Source organism: Athene cunicularia, assembly GCF_003259725.1.
Source record: "Athene cunicularia isolate RWA chromosome 19 unlocalized genomic scaffold, athCun1 chr19_part1, whole genome shotgun sequence".
Lineage (NCBI taxonomy): Eukaryota > Metazoa > Chordata > Aves > Strigiformes > Strigidae > Athene > Athene cunicularia.
Window position 1 is genome coordinate 9,272,082 of NW_020799124.1, and position 23,364 is coordinate 9,295,445.

General features: G+C 38.4%; 1 protein-coding gene across 3 annotated transcripts in view; it reads left to right on the forward strand.

The window, feature by feature from the left end:
- GTF2I (general transcription factor IIi) overlaps positions 1-23,364 on the forward strand; it is a 76,698-nt gene that overhangs the window by 43,310 nt on the left and 10,024 nt on the right. For all 3 annotated transcript variants that reach the window (XM_026861466.1, XM_026861468.1, XM_026861467.1), the window contains exons 13-28: positions 2,889-2,954; positions 5,941-6,124; positions 7,822-7,880; positions 11,707-11,778; positions 12,467-12,650; positions 12,971-13,029; positions 15,329-15,400; positions 15,900-16,083; positions 16,601-16,659; positions 17,356-17,439; positions 17,935-18,027; positions 19,649-19,714; positions 20,531-20,714; positions 21,254-21,306; positions 22,212-22,322; positions 23,118-23,201. In XM_026861466.1, coding sequence (XP_026717267.1) covers positions 2,889-2,954; positions 5,941-6,124; positions 7,822-7,880; positions 11,707-11,778; positions 12,467-12,650; positions 12,971-13,029; positions 15,329-15,400; positions 15,900-16,083; positions 16,601-16,659; positions 17,356-17,439; positions 17,935-18,027; positions 19,649-19,714; positions 20,531-20,714; positions 21,254-21,306; positions 22,212-22,322; positions 23,118-23,201 — 1,614 coding nt within the window. The remainder of the gene's footprint in view (positions 1-2,888; positions 2,955-5,940; positions 6,125-7,821; positions 7,881-11,706; positions 11,779-12,466; positions 12,651-12,970; positions 13,030-15,328; positions 15,401-15,899; positions 16,084-16,600; positions 16,660-17,355; positions 17,440-17,934; positions 18,028-19,648; positions 19,715-20,530; positions 20,715-21,253; positions 21,307-22,211; positions 22,323-23,117; positions 23,202-23,364) is intronic.

Below are 23,364 nucleotides of genomic sequence, written 5' to 3' on the forward strand. Positions count from 1 at the left end.
TACCCCAAGTGGCCTGAGAAACAAGGTGAATAATGTGCTGTGCTCTTATTTTTGTGGAAACAGGAAAACAAAGTGGAAAACAAAATAATTGTAACCAGGGGGAGGAACGGAAAGTGTCTGGTAAAACGCTTGATAGAAATTGATAATCTTTAGGAAGAGAGGTTGTATTTCAAAAATATTTCTAAACTGATTATTTAAGGTTAAAAATATCTTTGCTGAAAGGAACTGACAGTGTCAGTAGAATTCTCTTCCCACAACGGTTTTTTGCTGTCTTAGAGATTTTACCAAAAGCCCAGAAGCTTCAAGTTGTGTCTTGCAGTTGTGTCATACCATTTTAGTGTGATAAAGGTCCCCTTAGCTGTCGGCTCACTCTGAGAGTGATGGAAAGCGTGTATGGTTTTTTCCCCCATTTTGACACCCCATTAAACACAGGTCTTGCCAGTCTGCAGCATGCTTAGAGTTGCTGTTTGGTTTCCATTTTATTTTCCCACAGAGTACTGTGTGGCATGTTGATGGGAATAGGAATGTGCTTAGTACGTCATTTGTGTGCACTGTGCAGGTTACCCTGCTGTAGTGGTGCCTATCTGGAGCATGTCCTCAAGAAGCAGAGAATGGGGTAAATCGAAGAGATTTTGAACAGACTGGAGAAGTTTTCAGGATTGTAACTTGATTGGTATGGCATTTCGTATGGATCAGAAGGGGTATATATAGGAATAGAAGGAAAGCACCACTTATCTTGTTGCCTACAGGAAAACTGAACTGCTTTGCAGAGTGATTACCAAAACAGTATCAGCTTAGCTTTGTGGTAGGTCTTCAACTTTGCTACATGAGCACAAAGCATGTGACAGAAGTGTTTTTACAGTAATTTATGTGAATCCAAGGGATTAATAATGCTGACAATCTGATTTAAAATTGTGCTGTTTACCTGATAACTACTCTAAATTTTGAAGTATCTCTGTAGCTTAACTTGGTGATTTACTTATAAAATACAAAAATAGCTAAAAAAAACCCCAGTGTGCTGATCAAAATGTGACTCAGTTTAGAATATTTTTTTCGATTGTCTATTCTCTGCATATCTACCATGTCAAATAAACATGCCTGTTTTGTGGTGGATTTGATTAATCCCTTTAGTGTTTCCATTGGAGGGAGAGGGGCATGGAAATAGGTGCTTGAACGGATCCATGTGGAATATTTGGCCAGTGATTGGTTTGGTAACTGAGAAGAGTATGGTTTTGTACAGTTGCTTTATAATATGGTCGGACATTCTTTCTGTCTGTTCTCCCTCTGACAAAAACCAGACTGAGTTTCAGAGGTCATTTGCTGAGTCTGCCTCAGAAGGGATCTCTGTTCTGTGACACTTTCCCTGGGTTGCAATCTGAAGTCACACAGGTGCCTCTCAAAATCCTTGTCCTGGGGCTGTCCATGTGTGTTCACCAGCTCTTTTGAGAAGCAGGGTTTTGCCTTTAGGCCCATAAATTCTGACTCTGTTTTCCTGATTCTTACTGGTAAAGCTGCTGTTAATCCATTGCTCTGTAGGTCAACAAGAAATGCATTTGGTGGTTGTGCTGGAATCAGAGTGAGTTTCATCTGGCTCTACAGCTGCAGCTAAAGGGGAAAATGCTACATGGTTGAAGGGACACAGGAATAGAGAACACTGAGCTGAAGACGTATTTGTCAGCTAAGAAGCTGTGCACTACAGGATAGCAGCAAAAAGGGTGGCAGAAGCAATTATACAGATTTATTTACAAGGATGTTATTTCAGAATACACACATGTTAATTGATGAAGGTGATAAACCAGGTAACTAGAATTAAAAGAGTTTATGTGTGGATAAGGCAGTATGCCAAAACACCCTTTCTCCTCTAAACAAGGTCTTATTCTTGCCCACATCTGAAGCATGCTGTCCTATCAATATCCGTGAAATTACATTTTAAAAAATACAAGCTTAAACGTGCCACCAAAGTTGTGTACAGTGGTCTGAGAATGAATATTTAAACCCTTTTTGATACAGACTCAAAATTCAATCCTCTGTCTTGTCTAAGAATTTATTGACAATAGGAAGTGTAATGGCTTGAATGGCCTCATTTTTTGACCTCTGTATTTACTAGATTCAAGTCTTGGGTGTAAGAAATAGCTGTAAGTACACTTGCTTATTAACTCATTCTTAAAAGGCCAGCCAGCATCTGGTACAATCTAAAGAAGAGTTGTGGCATTTTCCTAAAATCATTGAGATAGTACAAAAAATCTGTGAAAATATGGTCTCTGTGACAGGCAGAAAATGAGATGTTAAAATTCTGCCATTTAATCCAGCTCTCCATGGAACACACAATTGGATGTGGATAACTTCTGTTTTGCAGCCTGTATCTTCTTTCAGAAATAGGATTTATAGGGATAGTTTGCAACATTGGGACTTGGAGAAATACTAGATTGAGGTAGAGGATGGCACAATGCCTCCTGACACAGATAGTTGTACAGATTTGCTCCAAAACAGCTTCATGTACTTGCTGTAAGCTTTATCAAGCTTCACTAATTAAGCTTTTCAGCACCCAGATTTAGATAATTATCAACAGTGGCTGCAAACTGACTTTACCCTTGATGGTAGTGAGAGCTGCTGACCGAGCCATCAAAGAGAAACCAGTTTTGGAAGTTACTTTAGCCTGGTTTGTATTTTTTTTTTAATTTCATTTAACATCTGCACAAGTTTTGGAGGTAATTCTTTCTGAATGTATCTATGTATTTTAAGGTATAGCCTATACCATACGCTGCAGGCACCTGTATGCAAGTGAGCAGTAAAAGCGCACTGCATATTTCATTTAGTGGTAACATAGATTTTACAAGAGATTCTCAGTTTCGTTTGTAGTCTGACATGTTGTCCTCTTTTCTTTGCAGAGAAATGGAATGCGCGAATTACAGACTTGAGAAAGCAAGTTGAGGAGCTGTTTGAAAAAAAATACGGTATGTGTTACACTCCTTTCCAAACAATTGCCTCTAGTCCTCCGACACTGTAAATCACATCTTGTTGGCTCAGGAGCACGCCAGTACTGACAGCACCAAAGGGTTAAATATTATCAGAAGACTTAACACTGTGCAAAGCAGCTTTTTTGATGAGCAGAGTAATTTCAAAATTGAGTGCTTGTGTTTGGCACCTAAGTGTGAAACTTGATTTTATTTTTCAGTTGTGCTTAGTTTCCTCAAGCTCCAATGTGCTTATGTCTGGAGCCACCCACATTTGAGAGAGCTGGCCTTTCTTCTGTAATTACAATGAGTTCTTAAGTGAAATAATCTTTTTAAATGGCTCTGGGGAGACATTACCACTGATTGATAGCTCCTTTCTGATTATGATTGATTTGCAGTGAAGCAACAAATTATATATTAATGGTTCTTGGAGAGAGAAAAAGCAGCACACGTGTTAGACTTTGGAATGTGTCTCCAGATGTTGCACGTAGACATATTTTATGTCCACATATCACAGACTAAAATCAAAAATTTCAACATAAATGATGGTGCTCTTCTGTCATGAAAAGTGGAAGTGCTTTCAGAATGGACCTTGTGATGTTGGAATTTCTGTATGTTTTGGGTGTAACTATCATCAGACATTTAAACAGCCCACTGAAAGCAACTCACACCAAGTAAAAACAGTTCAGAATTTGATTCACAGCATTTTAATTGCTCTGGAAAGGAGCATCACTCTTGTTGAATTGCTTTAATTTTGATTTTGGTGTTTGCACATAGCCAGCCTAAAAATCTCCTGTGGAGTCTGTTGAATATGGAGCTGTTCCTGACTTTCCATAGCAGGCCAGATGGTATTAAATTATCCCATTTTTCCCTGTGAATGACAACATCTAATTGATTCACAAACCAATTCCATATCAGATTCCAATTCTTTATCTGTATGGGCATGCAACTTCCCATTTACTGAAATGAGTTATAGATATCCAGAATTCCCAGAATGGTCTTCAGATTTGGCTTCTGGAGCTCCAAAGTGTTTTAGCAATATCACGTTGTCATCTGCTACAGCTGACATGTCTGAAAATAAATTTATTTTTGTGTTTAGATGTGAACTAAACGGGATTACTTTTTATAGTGTAAGTACAAGATAGTGGCTCACAAATACAGACTAATTTATAAAACTGATACCTGTATTCAATAGGATTTCTATGCAGCCTTGTAAAGTTCCAAATGTAAGAAGGCTCATCACTGCAGACTGATGCTGTGTTCTCAGGCTGTCTGAAGAGTATTTGCTAAAACATTTGCTGATTTAAGAGAAATAAAGTATTGTAAAAATTTAGCTGTTGTTACTTATTTAAACAAACAGGATTTTTGTTACTCTGAAGCTGTTCTTGGTGCTGTGTAGTGATCTAGATTTCAGTGATGATCTTTTCTCTTGTGAATAACTGTGGTTCAAATGCTCAGTTCCATCTGAGGCTTGTCTGCTGGATTTGTTGCACTTTTCGCCACTTGCCACAACAGCCTTCAGGCTCAGAATAATCTTTTTAATTTCTTAGAAGAGGTACATGACTGCAATAAAAATCTACTGTAATGAAGGACTGGTGTGATGCACAACAGCTCTTCTGGTGATTGTTCTGTAGCTCCTTTGACAAAGGTTTGAATGTGGTTTCTTTAGTGTATTTGCTAAGAGTCGTCTTCAGGTTCATGTCCCTCTTGGTATGTATCTATTCTCTGTCTCCAGTTTTGGCCATCTTATTTTTGGCAGTTGAAACACAGTTCTTCCCACAGTTTTCTAAAATTTTGATATTCAGCTCTCATCAGAATATAAGACGAAGATACGTAGAGTATTTTCAAAACTTACCTGTTTTTTGATAAACATACCTGGAAGTGTTCTGCATTCCAGGTGGTTGAAAGAGTATGTTACCCAAATGCCTTTAATACCTAAATTGTTTTATTGCTTTTAAGAATTTGTGAGTTAATGGGAGCATTTTGCATGCACCGATACCTGAACCATGGGCTGCTTTCACATTAAGTTGCTTGAAAACGTGCCCTGAGTAGTTTTCCTTTCAGAAACATTGCCACAGCATCACTGTACTCTAATTGGCCCTAGCTTGGCCTTTCTCTCCTCAGATAGTTTTTTGCATCAAAGTTCCATAACAAAGCAACAGAATGTACCGAACTATTTGCAGACCAGTCAGATGGTAATAGGGAATTCTTGCTGCGTGGCCTACAAAATTAATGTACCCTCGTGAGTATAAAGAAATTGGCCCTCTGGGTGTTTGTAGCCAATCGTGCCATGCTCCAGTATTTGCTAGCCTGATGGCTGTACTGATACGGTTACCGTCCTCATAACTAAAGACATACATTGAGGTTATTTTCCAGCTGTGGGTAAATTTGCTATTTGCTTTTAATTTGCTTCAAAGATTTCATTAGTAGGGTTGTGCTTTTTTTTGATGGTATTAGAAGTGTTGTTTATTTCATTAGTGATTCTTTGGATTTCTAACATACACCAAAGCTTTAGGAATTAAGAGAAGGGATGCATGCCCCTCCTCCAAGGCATTAATGACTCTTGTAACCCAATAGTAGTAACAAATAATAATAATCAAAGCTAATGAACTGAAACATGCTTGGTTTATAATTAAGTCTAGATAATTTCATCTTTCAAACTGTGCTATTAAACAGAACCAAAATACTTTGAAACTTTGGTGTAACATGTGCAGTCTCTGTTATTAAATGTTTACAGAGTAAAAGAAAAAGAGGAGAATCTGCATATGTATGGAGGTCTGCAGCTTGTTTACTGTGAATTAGAGGGATTTTGCTATAAAACAAACCCACCCCCCACCCCCAAATATGAATGCTTGCATGTTTAAATGTGCTGAGGGGGTTATTGCCTGTCTGCTAATTTTAATCTTTTTCCAGAGTGATATCAAACAGATAATTTGAGTAGAGCCACAAGCTAGTCTAATGTTTTTATTCTTTTTTTGACTTAAAGCTCAAGCTATAAAAGCAAAAGGTCCAGTGTCTATTCCATACCCACTCTTCCAGTCCCATGTGGAAGACTTATATGTAGAAGGGCTGCCAGAAGGAATTCCCTTCAGGCGACCATCCACGTATGGCATTCCTCGTCTTGAGAGGATACTTCTAGCAAAGGAACGGATCCGCTTTGTGATTAAGAAGTAAGGCATTTTGCATTTTAGTCCCGATATTACTCATTGTTTTCTGCTGGCTCCACTCTGCTTCATTTTATCTTCAAGAACTTCCAGACTGATTTCTACTGACACATTCTTTTGCAGTACTGATGAGTAATTTTTAGTTGATGTTCACTCTCATAAATTCAGTTTATCAGATCACCAGCGCACCACAGTGGTGGCTGAGATCTGGACAGAGATCTTCAATATTATGGACTTCTCATAGCCAGAGCTCTTTGTACTATTTTAATCTCTGTATCTGTAATACATGTTGAAAGCCATTGACTTGGGGTTATTTTGTGCTGTCTGAGAGTCTTGACCTAAATTTCAGCTTGTGCTTTTATTTTTTTCTTGCTGGAATGCTGTATCAAGGTGTCTATGGCCATATCTTTATATAGCATCTCCCAGGGCAGGTTTGAGGCCAAAATAGCTACTGGTTCCTGTGATTTAGTTGGATATGTGTCCTTGGTGTTTCTGGAGATCAGACAGTGCACATGAAGGGAGACCTTAGATGTACATAGAAGCAGCTTGAGGGCTTGGTTGCCTGCTGTAGCTAGCATGGCAGGGTGTCATTGTGAGATGTTCTGGGCTTCTCTCTTTTCTCGTCATTTCTTGCCTTGGTGTCTTTCCCAGAGGAGCCCTGACATTAACTTTCTGCAAAGGCAGGGGGAATTGAAAGGGAGCCTGGACCAAGCCTGAATTCGGGATATGAGGGAGAGATGCCAAGTGCTGGATCTCAGAGCTGCAGAGCACGTTGAGATCTGCACTACTGCGGCTGTGACTGTGGCAGACTGGGACGCAGCTGTGGTAGAGGGTGGATATTTACCTAGTTTGGTCCTTCAGAGAGATGTGATGTTTCACACCGCAGATGAGCACCTACAGTTTAAATGAATCTCCTGTGAGTAACAGCTGATGTTTTACTATTGTTCAGTAGCGTAGGGCTGAATCCAAGGGTTTTCAAATTGGACAGGAATCTGCTGATTGCAGTGGTCAGGCTCGGAATCAGTGGTAGTGACAGATCATGCCTCTGTGCATGCTGCCGTTAGCACGGATGCTAGTTTCTCAAATTTGAGAGGTATATGTTCAGTTTCTGTCATCCTGATTCTTGCAGATAACCAGAAAAGAGGAAGAAGTTTAGATCTACCTTTTGGCTCACTTAAAATCAGACACCATGCATAGATTTTAATATTTATGCAGTGCTGGCACCTGCTTTTTTCAGATTTGTCTTAGTTGGTAACAGTAATTAATTAATGCTGTTCATTGTTTTTTTTAATGTGTGATAACCAGAGCAGCTCAAAAATGTCAGAAATTAATTTTTTTGTTGTTCTAATATGGATAAAACTATATGTATTTGGGAAACAAAAATGTCTGCTTTGAGATTTTAATTTTTAAAGGTTATTTGAATCTTTGTTTCTGATTAAATGTCTTAGACCTCAGAAATAATTTTAATGTAATCTGTATGTTACCATGAAATGTTATGACTCAAGTGGATAAAATGGGTATCAGGTATGAAAAATGTTTTTGTCAGTAGGGTACCAACTAGCTCTTTGTTAATTGGAATTTTATGTTGGATATTCTGATGTCCCCTGTTGTTTTTTCTGATCCTTCAGTGGTATCTTGAGGCTGTAACTTCTGGTTTATCAAAGTGTATGTCACTGTTGAAGCATGTATCTTAAATCTTCTAGGCATGAGCTTTTGAATTCGACACGAGAAGATGTACCACTGGACAAACCAGTTGCAGGAGGTAGGTCTTCAAATGTGTGAGTACAGTATGGTTTCCTATTTGTCAGTCTTAGTGGTGGCTACCATTTGCCTTTGCTAATAAAAAATTGCAAATAATTCCTCTTGTTATGAATTTTCTTTGGCTACAGAGTGACAGCAATTTTTCCACTGGCTGTCCAAGCCAGTGTTATTAACACACTATCAACTGATTTGCTTCAGCTGGCCAGAAGAAAAAAACTGAGCTAAGTGTTGGTCTATTGAGATATAGAGAAAAGGCAGTAGTTTCCATAGTTGATAGTTTACTGGGTAGGGAACTATCTTTATCATGGAATAATTGCCTGTATATGGTATTTGCCTAAATTCGATAAAGTGATGATGAATGAATGTACTGGTTATAGTGACTTCGATTATTGTAGAATCGGACTTGCTCAGATGATGAGACTCCCTTTTTCATGTAGTAGTGCAGAGACAGTGCATTCTAACCACTTTTGCCATCAGGGAATACTTTTCAGCAGGTGCATGCTCTTACATGTTCTGTCTCCATTGAGCACCCATCCAAAGGTAACAAAAATGACCATGTAAAAACAAGACCACAAGAATAGATTTTTGTTACAATCGCACCCATGAACTCATTTCCCCTAAAGCTGTGAGGGAGAAAGTTTAGCATTGGGGAAAACAAACAAACAAACAAACAAAAACAAAAAACCAAAACAAAACAAAAAAACCCCACCACAACAGGTTTTGAAAGAATGGTGTCTTTGCATGGGCACTAGTTGATAAATTACTTTCCTGGACTTATTTTTCTCTTCAGTTGTATTCTACTGTCTCTTCAGCTTCAGGGCATTTTTAAAATTTTCTAAGCCAAGTGTTGAAAGCTTGTATGCCTGAACCAATGGCAGCAAACAAATTGCTCCCAGCCCCAAAATGCTAACTGGCAACCGCAGCCTGGTTGAACTGTGAATTTTACTAATACCAGAGAAATTCTTAGTTCAGACAGGGACACAAACATATAAATGGTAGTATCTGCACTACTGCAGCACCATTTTGTTGCATTCTATACTCATAGTCTTCTGTTGTAAAAAGTATATCAAAGACTGTACTTAAAATGAACATTAAGGATCTAAACTAAACAAAGAAATTATGTCATAAAGATGTCACTTTAACATGTATGTAAGAATTAAACTTTTCCTTCAGTATAAGTTAACCTAGTGTCTTAAGTCTTAAAAACCTGTTTCTTTGAGCACCAGATTTGACTACAGAAATAATAGGTAGGCTAATGACCAAGTTTTAACCTTAACTGTACTCTTTATGTGGTTTTTTTAATTAGCCCTTTTCTCTGTTGTTTATGTCATATTTAAGATCATTACTCTGATTATGAAGAGAAAGCAGGTACATCTGCAAGGCTGGTGAGGAAGGGAATAATCAGCCTGGGGCCCAGGAACCTTATCCCATAAAACCCCTGTAGCTAAGAAAACCAGTGGTAATTCATTTTTATGGCACAGTGTTATGAACAGTCACTTTATGTTGCTTGTCTCCTCTAACTCGTGGTGATGGTATATTCATGTGTGACCTCTGCATTATTTCTGAGAAGAGAATGTCTGTGAAAGCTGTTGATAACTTCTCAGGGAACACTGCTCAGAAGACAGCAGCTGTCAGCCTCCTTTCCCTCAGTTTTCTATTCTCCCTGTTTGGATTCCTTCTTTCCCAGTAGCTCATCATCTCTGCTGCTCCACATGTCTGCTGCCATCTCAGGAGAGCTATGTAGCACCAGCCCTTGCAGCTCCATGTGCAACATCCTGCTCTGTCCAGAGTCCCTGCTAGCCTGTGTCCCCAGCAGGAGAGGAATGGGACAAATCCAGAAGTTGTATTTTGGCTGACAGAAGAAAGACAACTTGTATTTGCGTTCCTGTGGAAAACAGGCTGGTCAGGAGGGTTTTATGAAATGGCCTCAGCACTGAAGCCCACCCTGGTGCAGTGCAGTTATGGAGCAGAAGCTGTTACCTCTGCATGCTGACTAAACCCACAGTGTGGCAGCTGTCCAGTATCTTATTCAAGGCTTAGTTTCCACTTGTTTCTCACAAAGACATATTCAGAAGGAAAAAAAGTCCCTTGTATGATGTGTACTTTGATCCCTGTCACCTGACACTGAGGCAACAGAGAGGGTTGGGGTTTGGGTTTTTTTTAGGGATCCTTGGCAGAATGATGACAGTACTAAAGGTAATTACAGTTACAGGTTTATTTTTAACAGGATATTATAATTAATATAGCATAGAATTCATGATTAGTATGGCACAGGATTTCTACAAGCAGAATCAATGTAGCGTACTTTATAAGTAGCATAATACAGAACTTACAATAAAACAACCTGTGGTTTCTAATCACCTCAACCCTTTGCACATTGGGTCAGATCTTAATACATGTCAATATAACAATAATAGACTCAAAAATTATATAAAAAATGAGTCACCCACTTAATCCTCAGAGGATGCTGGGGGTGTCCCTGGCCCCCGGGGAGCCATGGGTCTTGCTGTCCAGCAGCAGCTCTGTTCCAAGTTCTCCCCTTAGGACTTGTAACTGCTTGATTTTATGGACAGTGCTCCATGTGCTGTTACACTTCCCTGTTCCGTGCCAGGGACGTCACCACCGGGCTGGCCGGCTGCCTGGGACTGTAGGGCTGGTGGGGAAGGGAGTAACCAGCCTGGTGCCCAGGAACCTTGAGGCTGATAGGGAGGCAAAGAAGAAATCTGTTTGGTTTGTCTACTTGGTTCACAGGACCTTCAGAGCCTGAGCATGAAGGGAAAGGGAACAAACGTGTGACCCACTCGGTCACAGAGAACGGCAGCTTGCCTTAGGAAATGGCATTAGTTAAGCCATTACCCAGCCCATTACCAGGGCTTGGGAACAGGGGGTACTGGTCACAATCCCAAATGGCGAGCACATGTGACAAAGCAGAAACAAAAGCTGATACTGTTCCTGCTACCAAATATGACAGCACTAACGTCATCGTTGTGCTCTGTTCTGCTGGAGGAACAGAACTCACTCATGACTACCTTCAGGGGCAAAACTTTGTCTTGTGAGCTCCAAAGTTGCATGTGTATTGGCCAATAAGCAAAGATGCTCAAGTGATAAAATTATGAAAAACTGTATTTAATCTTGGTTTATTGACCAGGATATGCTAATCTAAATAGCTACCACATATTGGATTCTGTGTCTAAATTATGACTTAACTCATGTCTTGAGGAGCACCAAGGAAACATTTTGGAGAGTTGGAACTAAGCTGCTTGGCATCTCAAGAAGAATTCCTAGAGTCATTTGATGCAGTTACGAATCACCATTTTTAAAGTATTGTCCATGAACAGTGGGAGAAATGGATGCTGGAAGTTCAACATGAATGTACAGCAAGGAGCAAACTGCTATGTGCACCCATTGTAAAAGCTTGCTTTGGGGTTGTGCTTAGTGAAAATTCCTTGAAAGCAAATTTTCATCCCATATGCATATCAAATTCTGCACTGAATATGAAGATAACGTTTTAGCAAATGAAACTGGCAAAAAAAGTAATCCCATCTCCTAATGGGGTCTATAGATTGGAAGCAGATGATGAAAGCATTGGAGCTCTTCATGCCAATGCACTGTGTGTATCTTGTGGCAAGAGTCATGGATTTTCTTATATTTTTACTTTTTTCCATAATTAATTTTCCTAGTTTCAAGTTGAATCCATATTTCTTCTGCATAGTATTTTCTGGGTTACCTGAAAATGCAGGATGGCTATGCATGCTATAAACTGAATGGCTAAAAATATAACCAAAATATAATTAGTGTATCTTGTTCTGTGTCACTCTCAAATACAGTGAAAGAGGAGTGGTATGCCAGAATCACTAAACTGAGAAAGATGGTAGATCAACTCTTCTGTAAAAAGTTTGGTGCGTACAGTATTATTTTCTTCTCTTTCATGGGTTTGTATTTCTTGAAAGTTGCTTTTATTATTTCCTTTGAATGTATACATGAATGAGACTTTTTTTTTTTCCAAAATATCTAAAATCCTGGCAGTTGAGTGAAAAAGAATGTATTACTCTACTGCTTACACAAGGTAAACTGATAGTTAAAAAACCCTGTTAAGTCTTATAGGTACAACTTTTCTAATTGCTCTCAATTCCTTCCTATTTGGATTTTTTTCCCTTTGGTGAATAAAACAACTAGTTACTTATATCCATTGCAGTATCATTAAAATTAGTATTAGAACGTTTCTGGGTTAATTTTTATGTTCTCTGCAATATAAAAAGCAACTTCATAAAAGCCAGAATAAAATGTTGCAGGATGTTCTATAATAGTTTTAAAACTTTGGATAAAACCACTGTATTACCTCTCAGTGAGGAACCCAGTAATTTTCAGACTAACATTGAGAATACCCAATAGCAACACGATACTGTATGGTAAGTTTTTATGTTTTCAGTGGGCTGAGGCTTGGACTTCATTGGGTTTAGATATCCTGCATTGTTGCAGGTTCTGAGATCATGATTGCAACAGCCTGAGGAATTGGTAGCTTTACCTAGCTTCTAATAAAAGTTGATGCCAAACTGTCCGTTTACTGGATGTATTTTGTTCTAACAGCCGAGGCCTTGGGGAGCACTGAGCCTAAAGCTGTTCCATATCAGAAATTTGAGGCCCATCCTACTGACCTCTGTGTTGAAGGGCTGCCAGACAACATCCCCTTTAGGAGTCCTTCCTGGTATGGAATCCCTCGCCTTGAAAAAATAATTCAAGCAGGCAACAGAATAAAATTTGTGATCAGAAGGTAAGTGTTGTTTTAATGCCTAAACGTGTCAGTTTGGGTTTTTTTGAGAAAGAGGCCGAACAAACACCCTTTGTGTAATCAAGCACTTGGTGTCATTAAGTCATGAAGCATTTGGTCCCTAGTTACCAGATAGGCAGAATAAACATTCTGGATTATAAAGTGCATATTTGCAATCCAGACAAGTCTTCCAAAATATCTCTGTAGCATGTTCACAAAGCGTGAAATACATAATACAAAAGTCCAAACTTTTCAGTTCATGTCATAATAAGTAATAGTATTTATTTTATATCAATAATGGGCAGATTGTTTTCTGGTTGCAGGCCAGAGTTGCTAACTGTCACCTCAACTGAAGTTACTCAACCCAGGGTGAATGCCCCAGGTAAGATACCTGCTGTCTGCAAGTGGGAATGGGAGGGTTTGGTGGGGAAACACATTTAGATCAATGCAACATTTTTCAAGGAGTAACCCTTCTGTGATGAGTGTGCTGACATGCTCTTCATGAGGTCTGAAAAGAATAAATTGGTCATTATGACCGTGTATGGCTTTCTGGATCGTGGTGCAGTGCAGCTGTCTTTGAATAACTAGAATGGATCACCTTCACAGCCTGGGAGAACCAGAGGTACTATCCTGGCCTGAATCAAAGCTCCGGAGCCCCTTAGCATTTCACAGCTGACTGTTGGGCTTTTTTCAGGCCTCTGTTGGTAAGGAATTGTAATGACTTCTTTAAAGCACGAAATGCCTTTTAACATGGGAGAAGAGTAAGGTTGCTTTTTACTTCTGAACGCTCTGAATTGGAGTGTATTGGCACTTTCTTGCTACACAAGTGTATAACCCAGGTATTGCTAGGGATTTTTAGGAGTAGGAACCTGTACACAAACAGATCCAGGGCTTCCTAGGTTTTTCCACACACATTTCACTGGATAAACAAACCACAGCTTTAGGAAATAATTGTGTTGAGCTTGCTACAGGGGGGGAAAAAAATGGGAAATATAATTTAATAATGTAATCACTAATCTTAAATCATCACAATGTATTGTGGATTTTGTTTGGATTTTATGAAAAGGCTCATATTCAGTAAGAGGGTGGCTCAATAGAAAAGACTGTTCAATGTGGAGCAGAAGGATGAGGCAGCATCTTTTTTTTTTTTTTCTCCCTTGTTTTGTTGCCAAAACGCCAATTATCGTCAAATTTGACAGTATAATTATTTGCCAATGAAGATGCCAATGGCGGCATTAAAAAGCAGCTAATAAAATCCTCTTTATGAAAGCACTGACATCCAGTGGTCATGATTCTTAAAACTCAGACTGTTTGAATGTTCAGAATAACATTTCTTTTTTGTACTAGTTACTTCACTGTATTTTTCACTGTCACAGGTGAGCCTGGTATTACCAGTGCCCAGAAAGCTTAACCAGGGTCTGAGATTTGATGTCAGACAGGCAAACATGTCAGATGTTCTCTTGGGCTTAGAAGTGAAAACCATTTTCCCAGGCAAAGGCTGAGGATCTTACTGCAGATGCAAACTTCATGTTGCTGAAGAACATGGGCCTTTTTTAAAGCAAAATGTTATTCTGCTGCAAAGTAGTGATTCTGTGCCCTCAATAGATAATCTGCAAACAACATTTTAACTTTAAGTAAATTAGTCAATCTAATTCCTTTGCCAGTAGGACTAGAACATGTGAATAAGTATAAACAACACGTGCAGGTGTTAAATACCTGTGAAATCTATCAGATAAGTAGGCCAGAATGCAAAAAACAATGCATCTTGCCTTGGAAGTACAAGAAGCTTGGAAATAAAACAGGGTCAGGTAATTTGTTAGTCAAAAATATGATTTGGAAACAAAAAATTCTGTATAACTTCCCTCATGCGTGCTTTCCACAACTCTAAATGGCTTTAGCTCAGTAGCAATTAATTGTTATTTGTGGGTTATGATGAAAAGTAATGAATTATAGACTCATAGACTGGTTTGGGTTGGAAGGGACATTAAAGAACATCCAGTCCCACCCCCCTGCACAGGCAGGGACCCCTTCCACTCGCCCAGGTTGCCCCAAGCCCCGTCCAACCTGGCCTTGAACCCTTCCAGGGAGGGGGCAGCCACAGCTGCTCTGGGCCAACCTGTGCCAGGGCCTCACCCCCCTCACAGGGAAGAATTTCTTCCTTATATCCAATCTAAATCTCCCCTCTTTCAGTATAACAACTGTGACCCTTCATCCTATCCCTACACCCCTGACCAAGAGTCCCTCCCCCCTTCCCTGCAGCCCCTTTCAGCCCTGGGAGGCCACTCTAAGGTCTCCCCGGAGCCTTCTCTTCTCCAGCTGAACCCCCCAACTCTCTCAGCCCGTCCTCACAGCCCCCTGAGCATCTCCGTGGCCTCCTCTGGAGGTCCATGTCCTTCTGATGTCGGTGCCTCCAGAGCTGGACCCAGCACTGCAGGGGGGTCTCACCAGAGCTGAGCAGAGGGGGAAAATCCCCCCCTCAACTATTTAAACAGATTTTCCATTATGTAGAAGGAATTACATGTATCATTTAACTGCCGTGGTCATTACTCATTGTGTGTCCTTGTCTACTCAGACGTGATTGTGTTGGCAGTTTAAAAGTTCTTATGTTGAGAGAAATGCATTTGAAAGTGCCTCTATCTAGAACTGGGTAATATTCTGACATATCCATTTCTGGTTTTCAGCAAAAGAAGATTGGAATGTCAGGATCACAAAGCTAAGAAAGCAAGTAGAAGAGATATTTAATATCAAGTTTGGTAAGTTAAATGACCTGATCTATACTGCTGCTGCATTTTAAGACTCACCTGTAAAGAGTTTTAAATTTTTCTGTACTTATTTAAAAATCAGAAATGTACTAGGACAGATATGGAAATCTTGACTCCTCTTACCTACTTTTTGCTGGCTCTTCCCTATAACTGACATAAATTACTTTATAACAACATCCTAGGCCGTAGTTTTTCCAGTTGTGTGACAAGAGATGATATCTGCACAGAAAGCTTTTGGATGAAAAAAGTTCTCTGAAGAAAATACTAGGCACTGCAGGCTTAGATGTTATCTGTAACAAGAATGGACTAAGTCCCCCCATTTGCAGTTATTCTACAGAAAATAATAGAAAACTTATTTAAATATTTCTCTTGTGGTTTTTTTTATTATCTCTGAGTAGTAACACTTCTGTAAGCCAAGCTTCTTAAAATCAGTTGAGATAAAATACCACCCATTTGAGTGTGTGAACTATCATTAAATCTTTATTTTCAGCCCAAGCTCTGGGCCTTTCAGAGGCAGTGAAAGTTCCCTATCCTGTATTTGAATCAAACCCTGAGTACTTGTACGTCGAAGGCTTGCCAGAAGGAATCCCCTTCCGGAGTCCCACATGGTTTGGAATTCCACGCCTGGAAAGAATTGTCCGTGGGAGTGGCAAAATCAAATTTGTTGTTAAAAAGTATGTTTGTAATTCAGTTATTTTTACTCCTCATTTGAAGTTATTTGGGTTTTCTTCCCAACAACTTTAGGCTTTAAATGCTACCTAAATTCTGTTTCCATGAAACAGAAAGTATTTTGCATGTGTTTTATCTCAAAAAAAAGATACTTGCCTTATTATATTTATATAAATGTATAAATGGCATGTTTCTTGCATCAAGGATCTAGGGGGAAAAATGGCCTTGTACTGGGAGGCTTTTTTCCTTTTTTTCCCTTTTTCTTTATTTTTTTGCTTGTAATAAACCCCGAAAAAAATCAGTGTAGAATATGTATCTTTGTTTTCTAACTTTCTGTGGTTATAGTAGATAGTCACGCATGCTTCTAGCAGGATTTTATTATAGAGAGCTGATGTTATGTAAATTGAAATTCAGCTGAATTCCAACAAATTTGTAACACCTTGCTGCTTTTTTTTTTTTTTATATATATATATATATATATATATATGTAATTGATTGGATTGTGTTCTGTTCAACTTTTAGGCCTGAGCTTGTCACTTCCTATTTGCCTCCAGGACTGGCTAGTAAAATAAACACTAAAGGTAGACAATTAAGTATTTTTTGCTGCCATCAATTCATAAATACTTACTTTCTGCTTCTTTAGCAAGCTGAGAGATCTTTGTGGTTGAAAAATACGGGTGGTACAAACAAAAGGCACTATTTAAGGTGATCGAGTGTAATTGCTTCTAAATCTGCTATTATTTGAAGAAGTTACTCAAAACAAATTTATCTTTTTTTTTTTACTTAAGACTATTCCAATACAGAAAATGGAATTTACTCAGTTTTGACAACTTTTATTTTGCTATTAAAGGCCTAAACCATATTTAACTTACAGGTGTGAACTGAAGTAAATAACAATGAAGTTTTGTAAGAAAAGAAGAAAAATTAAGTCTTTTAAGTTTGTTATTTAAAAGTTCTGAAGTTAATAATTTTGTAATTTAGATAATAAAAGTACCAAAGCTGTCCTACACACTTAGAAAAAAGAGTTGTCTTTTCTGTATTAATGGAGTGAAAATTTAGGTGTTATATCTGCCTTTTTCGACAATACTAAACCTACTTTTAAAGACTGTGAACATCACTGTATTGTTCAGATTTTACAGTACAGGCTGTACTTAGTACAAACACAAGTGATTCTTCAGTCTGTTGGAATTTTCAGAATAGAGCTGTTTTTTCATTAGCTGTGCAGTGTATACATTATAGAGAGTTCGTGCATTACCTTGTATTATATTGACTTCCAGCAACGAGTCCAAAGAGTTCAAAAAGGTCACGAAGTCCTGGAGGCAATTCAGAGGTCCCAGAGATTGAAGTTACTGTTGAAGAAGGTATGGAGGAAATATCATTAAATATTCTTCTAATGCTCTTCTGTTCTTCTAATATATTCTGTTCTTCTGTTTTCATAGACCATGATTAACTTATACATGCACCTTATGTAGCAAACTCAAGTTTCATTTCAAGGCTTCAGATATGTTTTATTTATATTTCTTTAATATAAAAACAGTTTTATTTTTCATTTCTGAACAATACTGGATTCTGTGCAGATGATGGTTATGTAAAATGTTGGAGTGTGACAGCTTGCTTGGGCCTTTTATTCCAAGCAGAGATGTGGAAACTGATGTAGTCCTGAGCAGAGAAATGACAGATTGATCAGTAATATCAAATGCTTAAATGCAACCCTAGAAGAACTTCTTAAGGTGTTTTTATTCTACTCTCGATTCAGAAGTTAATTTTTCTCCAGTAATCCTGTTTGATGCATTGTTATTTTTGTATGATAGCTTATTTCTGCTCTCTGCATGTCTCTCTGTAATGTCTTTTTACAGGTCCTAATAACCCACAAACAGACGTTCGAACTAATTCTCAAACCAATGGGTCCAATATGAGTTTCAAGCCACGAGGAAGAGAATTTTCTTTTGGTAAATGTTGTGGGATTTAGCAAACATACATTCTGTTAATGTTGGTATTGAAATTTCTGGTGATTACATATCACAGATTTTGAATTCATGTTTTATTCTACAGTTAGTGAATGACTGAAGTTCTTGTTTTCATGCACATTCAGTTCATCATGTAGAATAATCTGCATCACAGAAATCCTGGATGATGTATGGAGAATGCTGTACAAATACAGCATCGCTCCATTAGATCTTACTAATTGGGGTTCAGGATCAGTCCCTTTAGAGTTTTGCTACTCGGTTATTTGACCGTGCTGCAGACCCCTGAAGGACTTCTCTGGTGGTGCTGTGCACCAGACTGCATAAACCCAGCTGAAATCTGGTACTGTGCATAAGCTTAGTAAGTGCTCCACAAACTTGAAATATTGAACGTCGCTGCACAGAGGTAGCCAAGCGGTATGTAGGAACTAGGGAGGATTTGAAGTAACATTAGTAAGCCATGATCTGTTGGAGCTGATTTGGCAAGAGTGCTGTTACAGACCTCTCCGGGTCTGGAAAATCAGTCCCAGACAGGACTGGGAGCCATGTAGTTGTGTTCATTAGCACTGGGACAGAGGTTTTTAGGCTGAGGAGGACCAGGCCTGTGTGCAGTACTCTAGCACAGAAATCTTTGCATTGAAAGCAGGGTCAATTTGCAACCCAGAGAAACTCCTTATAGTCAGGTGAGATGAATGTCTGTATTCAGAGTAACTGTAAGCAGTTCCCAAGTCTCCTGAAACCCTTTTTTTCAGCATCCTTACATTCTGAGTTTATTTGCTTTTATTTATGTAGGAGTTTGTTGTTATTTGTTTTATTGTATTTATCCCACATACTTTCTTTTTAGCCATATTGTCATAAAATGTGAAACAAAAGAATTCCTTACTCCTACTGAGCCTGTTTAGAATGAATAGAAGGTACTGATTTGATATGGCTGCTCCTTTTGGCATGGGCAGTATTCATATTCAGAGTTGCATACAGTTTTCTTGGTTTTGCTTGTTATTGTTAGACTTAGGCTATTTATTTTTTTTTTAAGTATGCAACTTCTTTAAACTTCCAACTGAGTTTTTAGTTTTGTAGACCAGCTACAGACAGAACACTTACTACAGCCACAAGTAAACTGGTTTATGAATTGCTGCTGATCGCTGTCACAAAACGCCTGCTAGATGGACATGTAATCTTAGCCCACTGAAGTTGAAACTATAACGGAGTTTATCGTTCTCAAGAGAGGCATGTGTTTCAGGGCTATGCCACTGAACATATGAAAAACTTTTCTGCCACTGTTTTGGGTGCTGGTTCAGATTTTATGATGCTTGATACTGTAAATTTGGATCACTCTTGAATAAATCTCAATTTTAATTGCCCTTTGTTTATCTAGAATCTATCTTTCAAAGATGTAGGAAAGTGAGGATTGATGTGGCTGTAGGTTTAGACTGCAGCAGAAAGTTTCAGTGCCATTTGCAGAATGAAAGCCATTTCGTGCATTTTGCTGTCATAGTAAATAGGTTATCAAGCATAATAATTTATTAAACATTTTAAAAAACATATTCTTCCAGGACTAATTCATTGTGTGAGTGTTGATTTAATTCTTCCAATTTCTTCCTGGCAGAGGCGTGGAATGCCAAGATCACTGACTTAAAGCAGAAAGTTGAAAATCTTTTTAATGAAAAATGTGGTAAGTTTATTGATGCTTTTTTTTTTTTCGCTGAGATGTCTTTCTTGTGAACATGGTTAGATGCATGAGAGAGATGTTCACGTGTTTATTCCAAAGGTCCTGCAGTCCTTGTGTGCTCTAGGCAACTTCTTGTTTGAGTTCATTCTCACAAGGGTCGCTTGCAATTCTGTGTCGCATTTCCACTAGTTATTTTATTTGGGTTTGGAAATGGAGAAGTTGTGGTTGGATTACTACTTCTTTAATGACCCAGAGACATAGTCACTTTACATCGTGGCACGTCTTTTTAAGCTTTCCTCACTCCCCTTATGAATGGGACTTGGTATGACTTCAGCCTCTGCATGACTCAGTGCTCCGGATGTATCTGGAGAGATGTGCCTCAGTGTATCCCAGCGCCGCTGGCAGTGCAGGCTGCTGGGAAGCTAATGACTTCGGGAGGTAATGACTTCTGAGTGCAGTTTTTGGAACAAGAGCACTAATCTCACCTGCCCTTGCTGCTGTTCTCTGACAGAGACAGAATGCATTGCTGGTAACAAAGTGGAGTACAAATGGGATAGTCCTGTATGCAGATCAAGCCAGTAGCATAAACCGACTGCAGATTATTCATTTTCAACTGCAAAATATGAACACATTTACTGCAGCAGAAGACTTAATTTTCTCTCTGCCTACTCATAGCTGTAACCAAAAAAGGCAAAGCCTGTTGGTTCTACCTAATCTAGTATGTATGTGCCAACTATTATATACTGTTTATACCTGAGGTTTTCCTCCTATATACATCTGGTATCTAGCTGGTAGCTTATTTGCACTGTTGCATTTCAGGGGAGGCGCTGGGGCTGACTGAACCAGTGAAGGTGCCATTTGCATTGTTTGAATCCTTCCCGGAGGTTTTCTACGTGGAAGGACTACCTGAGGGGGTGCCATTCCGCCGACCTTCTACTTTTGGAATTCCAAGACTAGAGAAAATCCTGAGAAACAGATCTAAGATAAAATTCATTATTAAAAAGTAAGACTCTCCCATATATCCTATCTATTCTACAAGAACTGTAAAATGAAATTGTGTTGCTGAGTTTCTAAATTAGTCTATAAAATATACACTGAAATATTTTTAGTAAATGAGGAAATGGTCAGATAGCTCTTGTTCTGAAAGACACAACCTATTTTGGGAGGAAGAGCAAGCCCAGGTTTCTTTCCCATTTCGGTTATCACATCACTGGTTTAGTTCCTACTGTGTGGAATGCTTGTGGGTTACTCGTAAAACTTGCTGGCAGTTAAGAGCTGAGAAGTAGAGATTCATATATTGGGAGTTACAAGAATTTATTTTTCTTTCTTGTTTACACTAGATTTAGATACGTATGTGCCAGTGTCGAAACAGTGGCAAGAGAAGTTGTGGAGTGCTTCAGCCATTGCATTCTTGACTGGCTCTTTGGCTGAGAGGATATCACTTAGTTTGTCTACAGTAAATTAATATTAGAAAAATCATTTTCTTTAATGTTGATTAATGTAATTTTATTACTGTACATGAAACATTTGATCTCTTTGCAGGCGTGAGATGTTTGAGGCAGCTCTTAAGGAAAGTTCTGCTCGAAGCCCCCAAAGTGAGTTCTGCAACTGCTTGACATTCTAGATAACAGTCTTTTTCAAGGATTAAATACAAATCAGGAGAGCTGTATGATGTTAAGGAATTCCTGAAAGATTCATTCTACATTGGCTTGTTTGTTTTCTTGTTTGTTCTTAAGATGGGAAAAGCCCTTACCAGTTACAGTTTAATACAGCTTTAGGAAGGGAGTATTAATTTTTTTAAGTTATTCACAATTACCATGCCTCTAATATCTTCTTTAGTACCTTTTATCAAAATGTAACCAGTAATGTATGATTCACAGAAGAAATTCAGGTCTAGAGATAAATTATTTGCTCCTAATATGTAGGTCATCTAAATGACAAGTGCTCCACAGATAGAAGTGCAGATAGGCAGTAGAAAATTGTCAGGCAGGTCATGGATTAAATATTTTGTGTCACAGTATTGTCTGTTACTCTGGGTTGGCAAAACTGCTGAGTTACTTGAACTGTGCTAGCTTGTACCACTGGACAGTGTGGCTCAGAAATATAACTGTGTTTTGTTTTGTGAATGCTCACAGTGAACACATGAATTAGTAGGTGTTACTGAATTACCTGCAAGTGCTATGGTTTTTCTGTTAATTAAAATACCAAAATACATGCTCCACTTACTCTTTTCCCTTCCTTAGTAATCTTTTCAGAAAACCAGCTAGTTAAAGATTGACATCTTTCATCTAGCTCTTTCTCCTCTTGGGTTGGAAGGTCAGAGTAGTGTGTATGTACCTTCAATAAGTATCTCATTGGAGCTGCTCCCATCTTGAAAATGGAACTGTGTCTGCTTTGAAAACTTTGCAAATATCTGTTATTTTTCAATATTTTTATATATGACACTGACGATTTTGGGCTCTCTACAAATGCATTTAAAATTAATTCTCTTTACTTTTAGGGAAAATTAATGTATCTAATACAGCCAATACAGCAAGCACCACAACAAACACAGTGGTGAACACAGCTGCAGGTGTTGAAGATCTTAACATCATTCAAGTAACTATACCGGGTGTGTATACTCTCTGGTTTCACATCATACTTTTTTGTGCTGATATTCTTCGTGACATTTTTTTAGTCTGATGAAGTTTTTTCCTACAGTCAAGCTGGATCACTAAAATACAAGTACAGTCAACAAAGAGCATGATGTAACATGCTGGGTTTTGCCAAGATGTTAAATATTTTCTAACACTCACAAATACCTATTCAGTGACATCTCTAGAATATTCGTGGTCCAGCCTTTAGTTAAGAAGTATCCACATGTTTCCATTTTTTTTTTCTCATGCAATAAATAAAATATTGATTTGCAATTTTCTTGGCAACTTCAAGAGATCAATACTCGGACTGAATTGAATAACCATGCAGACTGGAATGCTTTGTCTTAATGCCGGTTGCTACATTCTTAGGCACATATTACATTCATTGGAAACAGTGAGGAAAATTGCATGCTGTGACCATCTATAGAAATTATTTTTTTTTAATTTCTTTTACCTTTCCCCACCATTAGGTGTATTGTAAGAAAATAAAACTTAATTTGGGGGTTTAGATCAATTTTACAGAGTAATCTTATAGACAGGAAATCTAATGTTGGTTTTGTAAATACCTTGAAGCTTCTCACAGATTTCTAAGCATCCATCTGTTTTTGTGTATTTCTACAATTCTGTGTTATTGCAAGAACAAGGAACAAAGACAGCACCTGTTTTGAAACACTCAGGTGTACCTGCTTTGAGTAAATACATAATGATAAACAAGCTTCAGGGAAACAAAATCTGCTTAATTCTGATGCTGTTCTAACAATTCCTTCCAGATGATGAAAATGAGCGACTGTCAAAAGTAGAAAAGGCCAGACAATTGAGAGAACAAGTGAATGATCTTTTTAGCCGGAAATTTGGTAATTCTTTCTTACTCACCATTTTTACATATGTTTGAATGCAATTAATTCTGTTCATATTGAAGTTACTGAATCATCACTGTGGATGATATGATCATTAAAATGAAGAAATTTGAGAATTGTATGTGAACATTGTGCTTTGACTTCAGAAACAATCTAACTG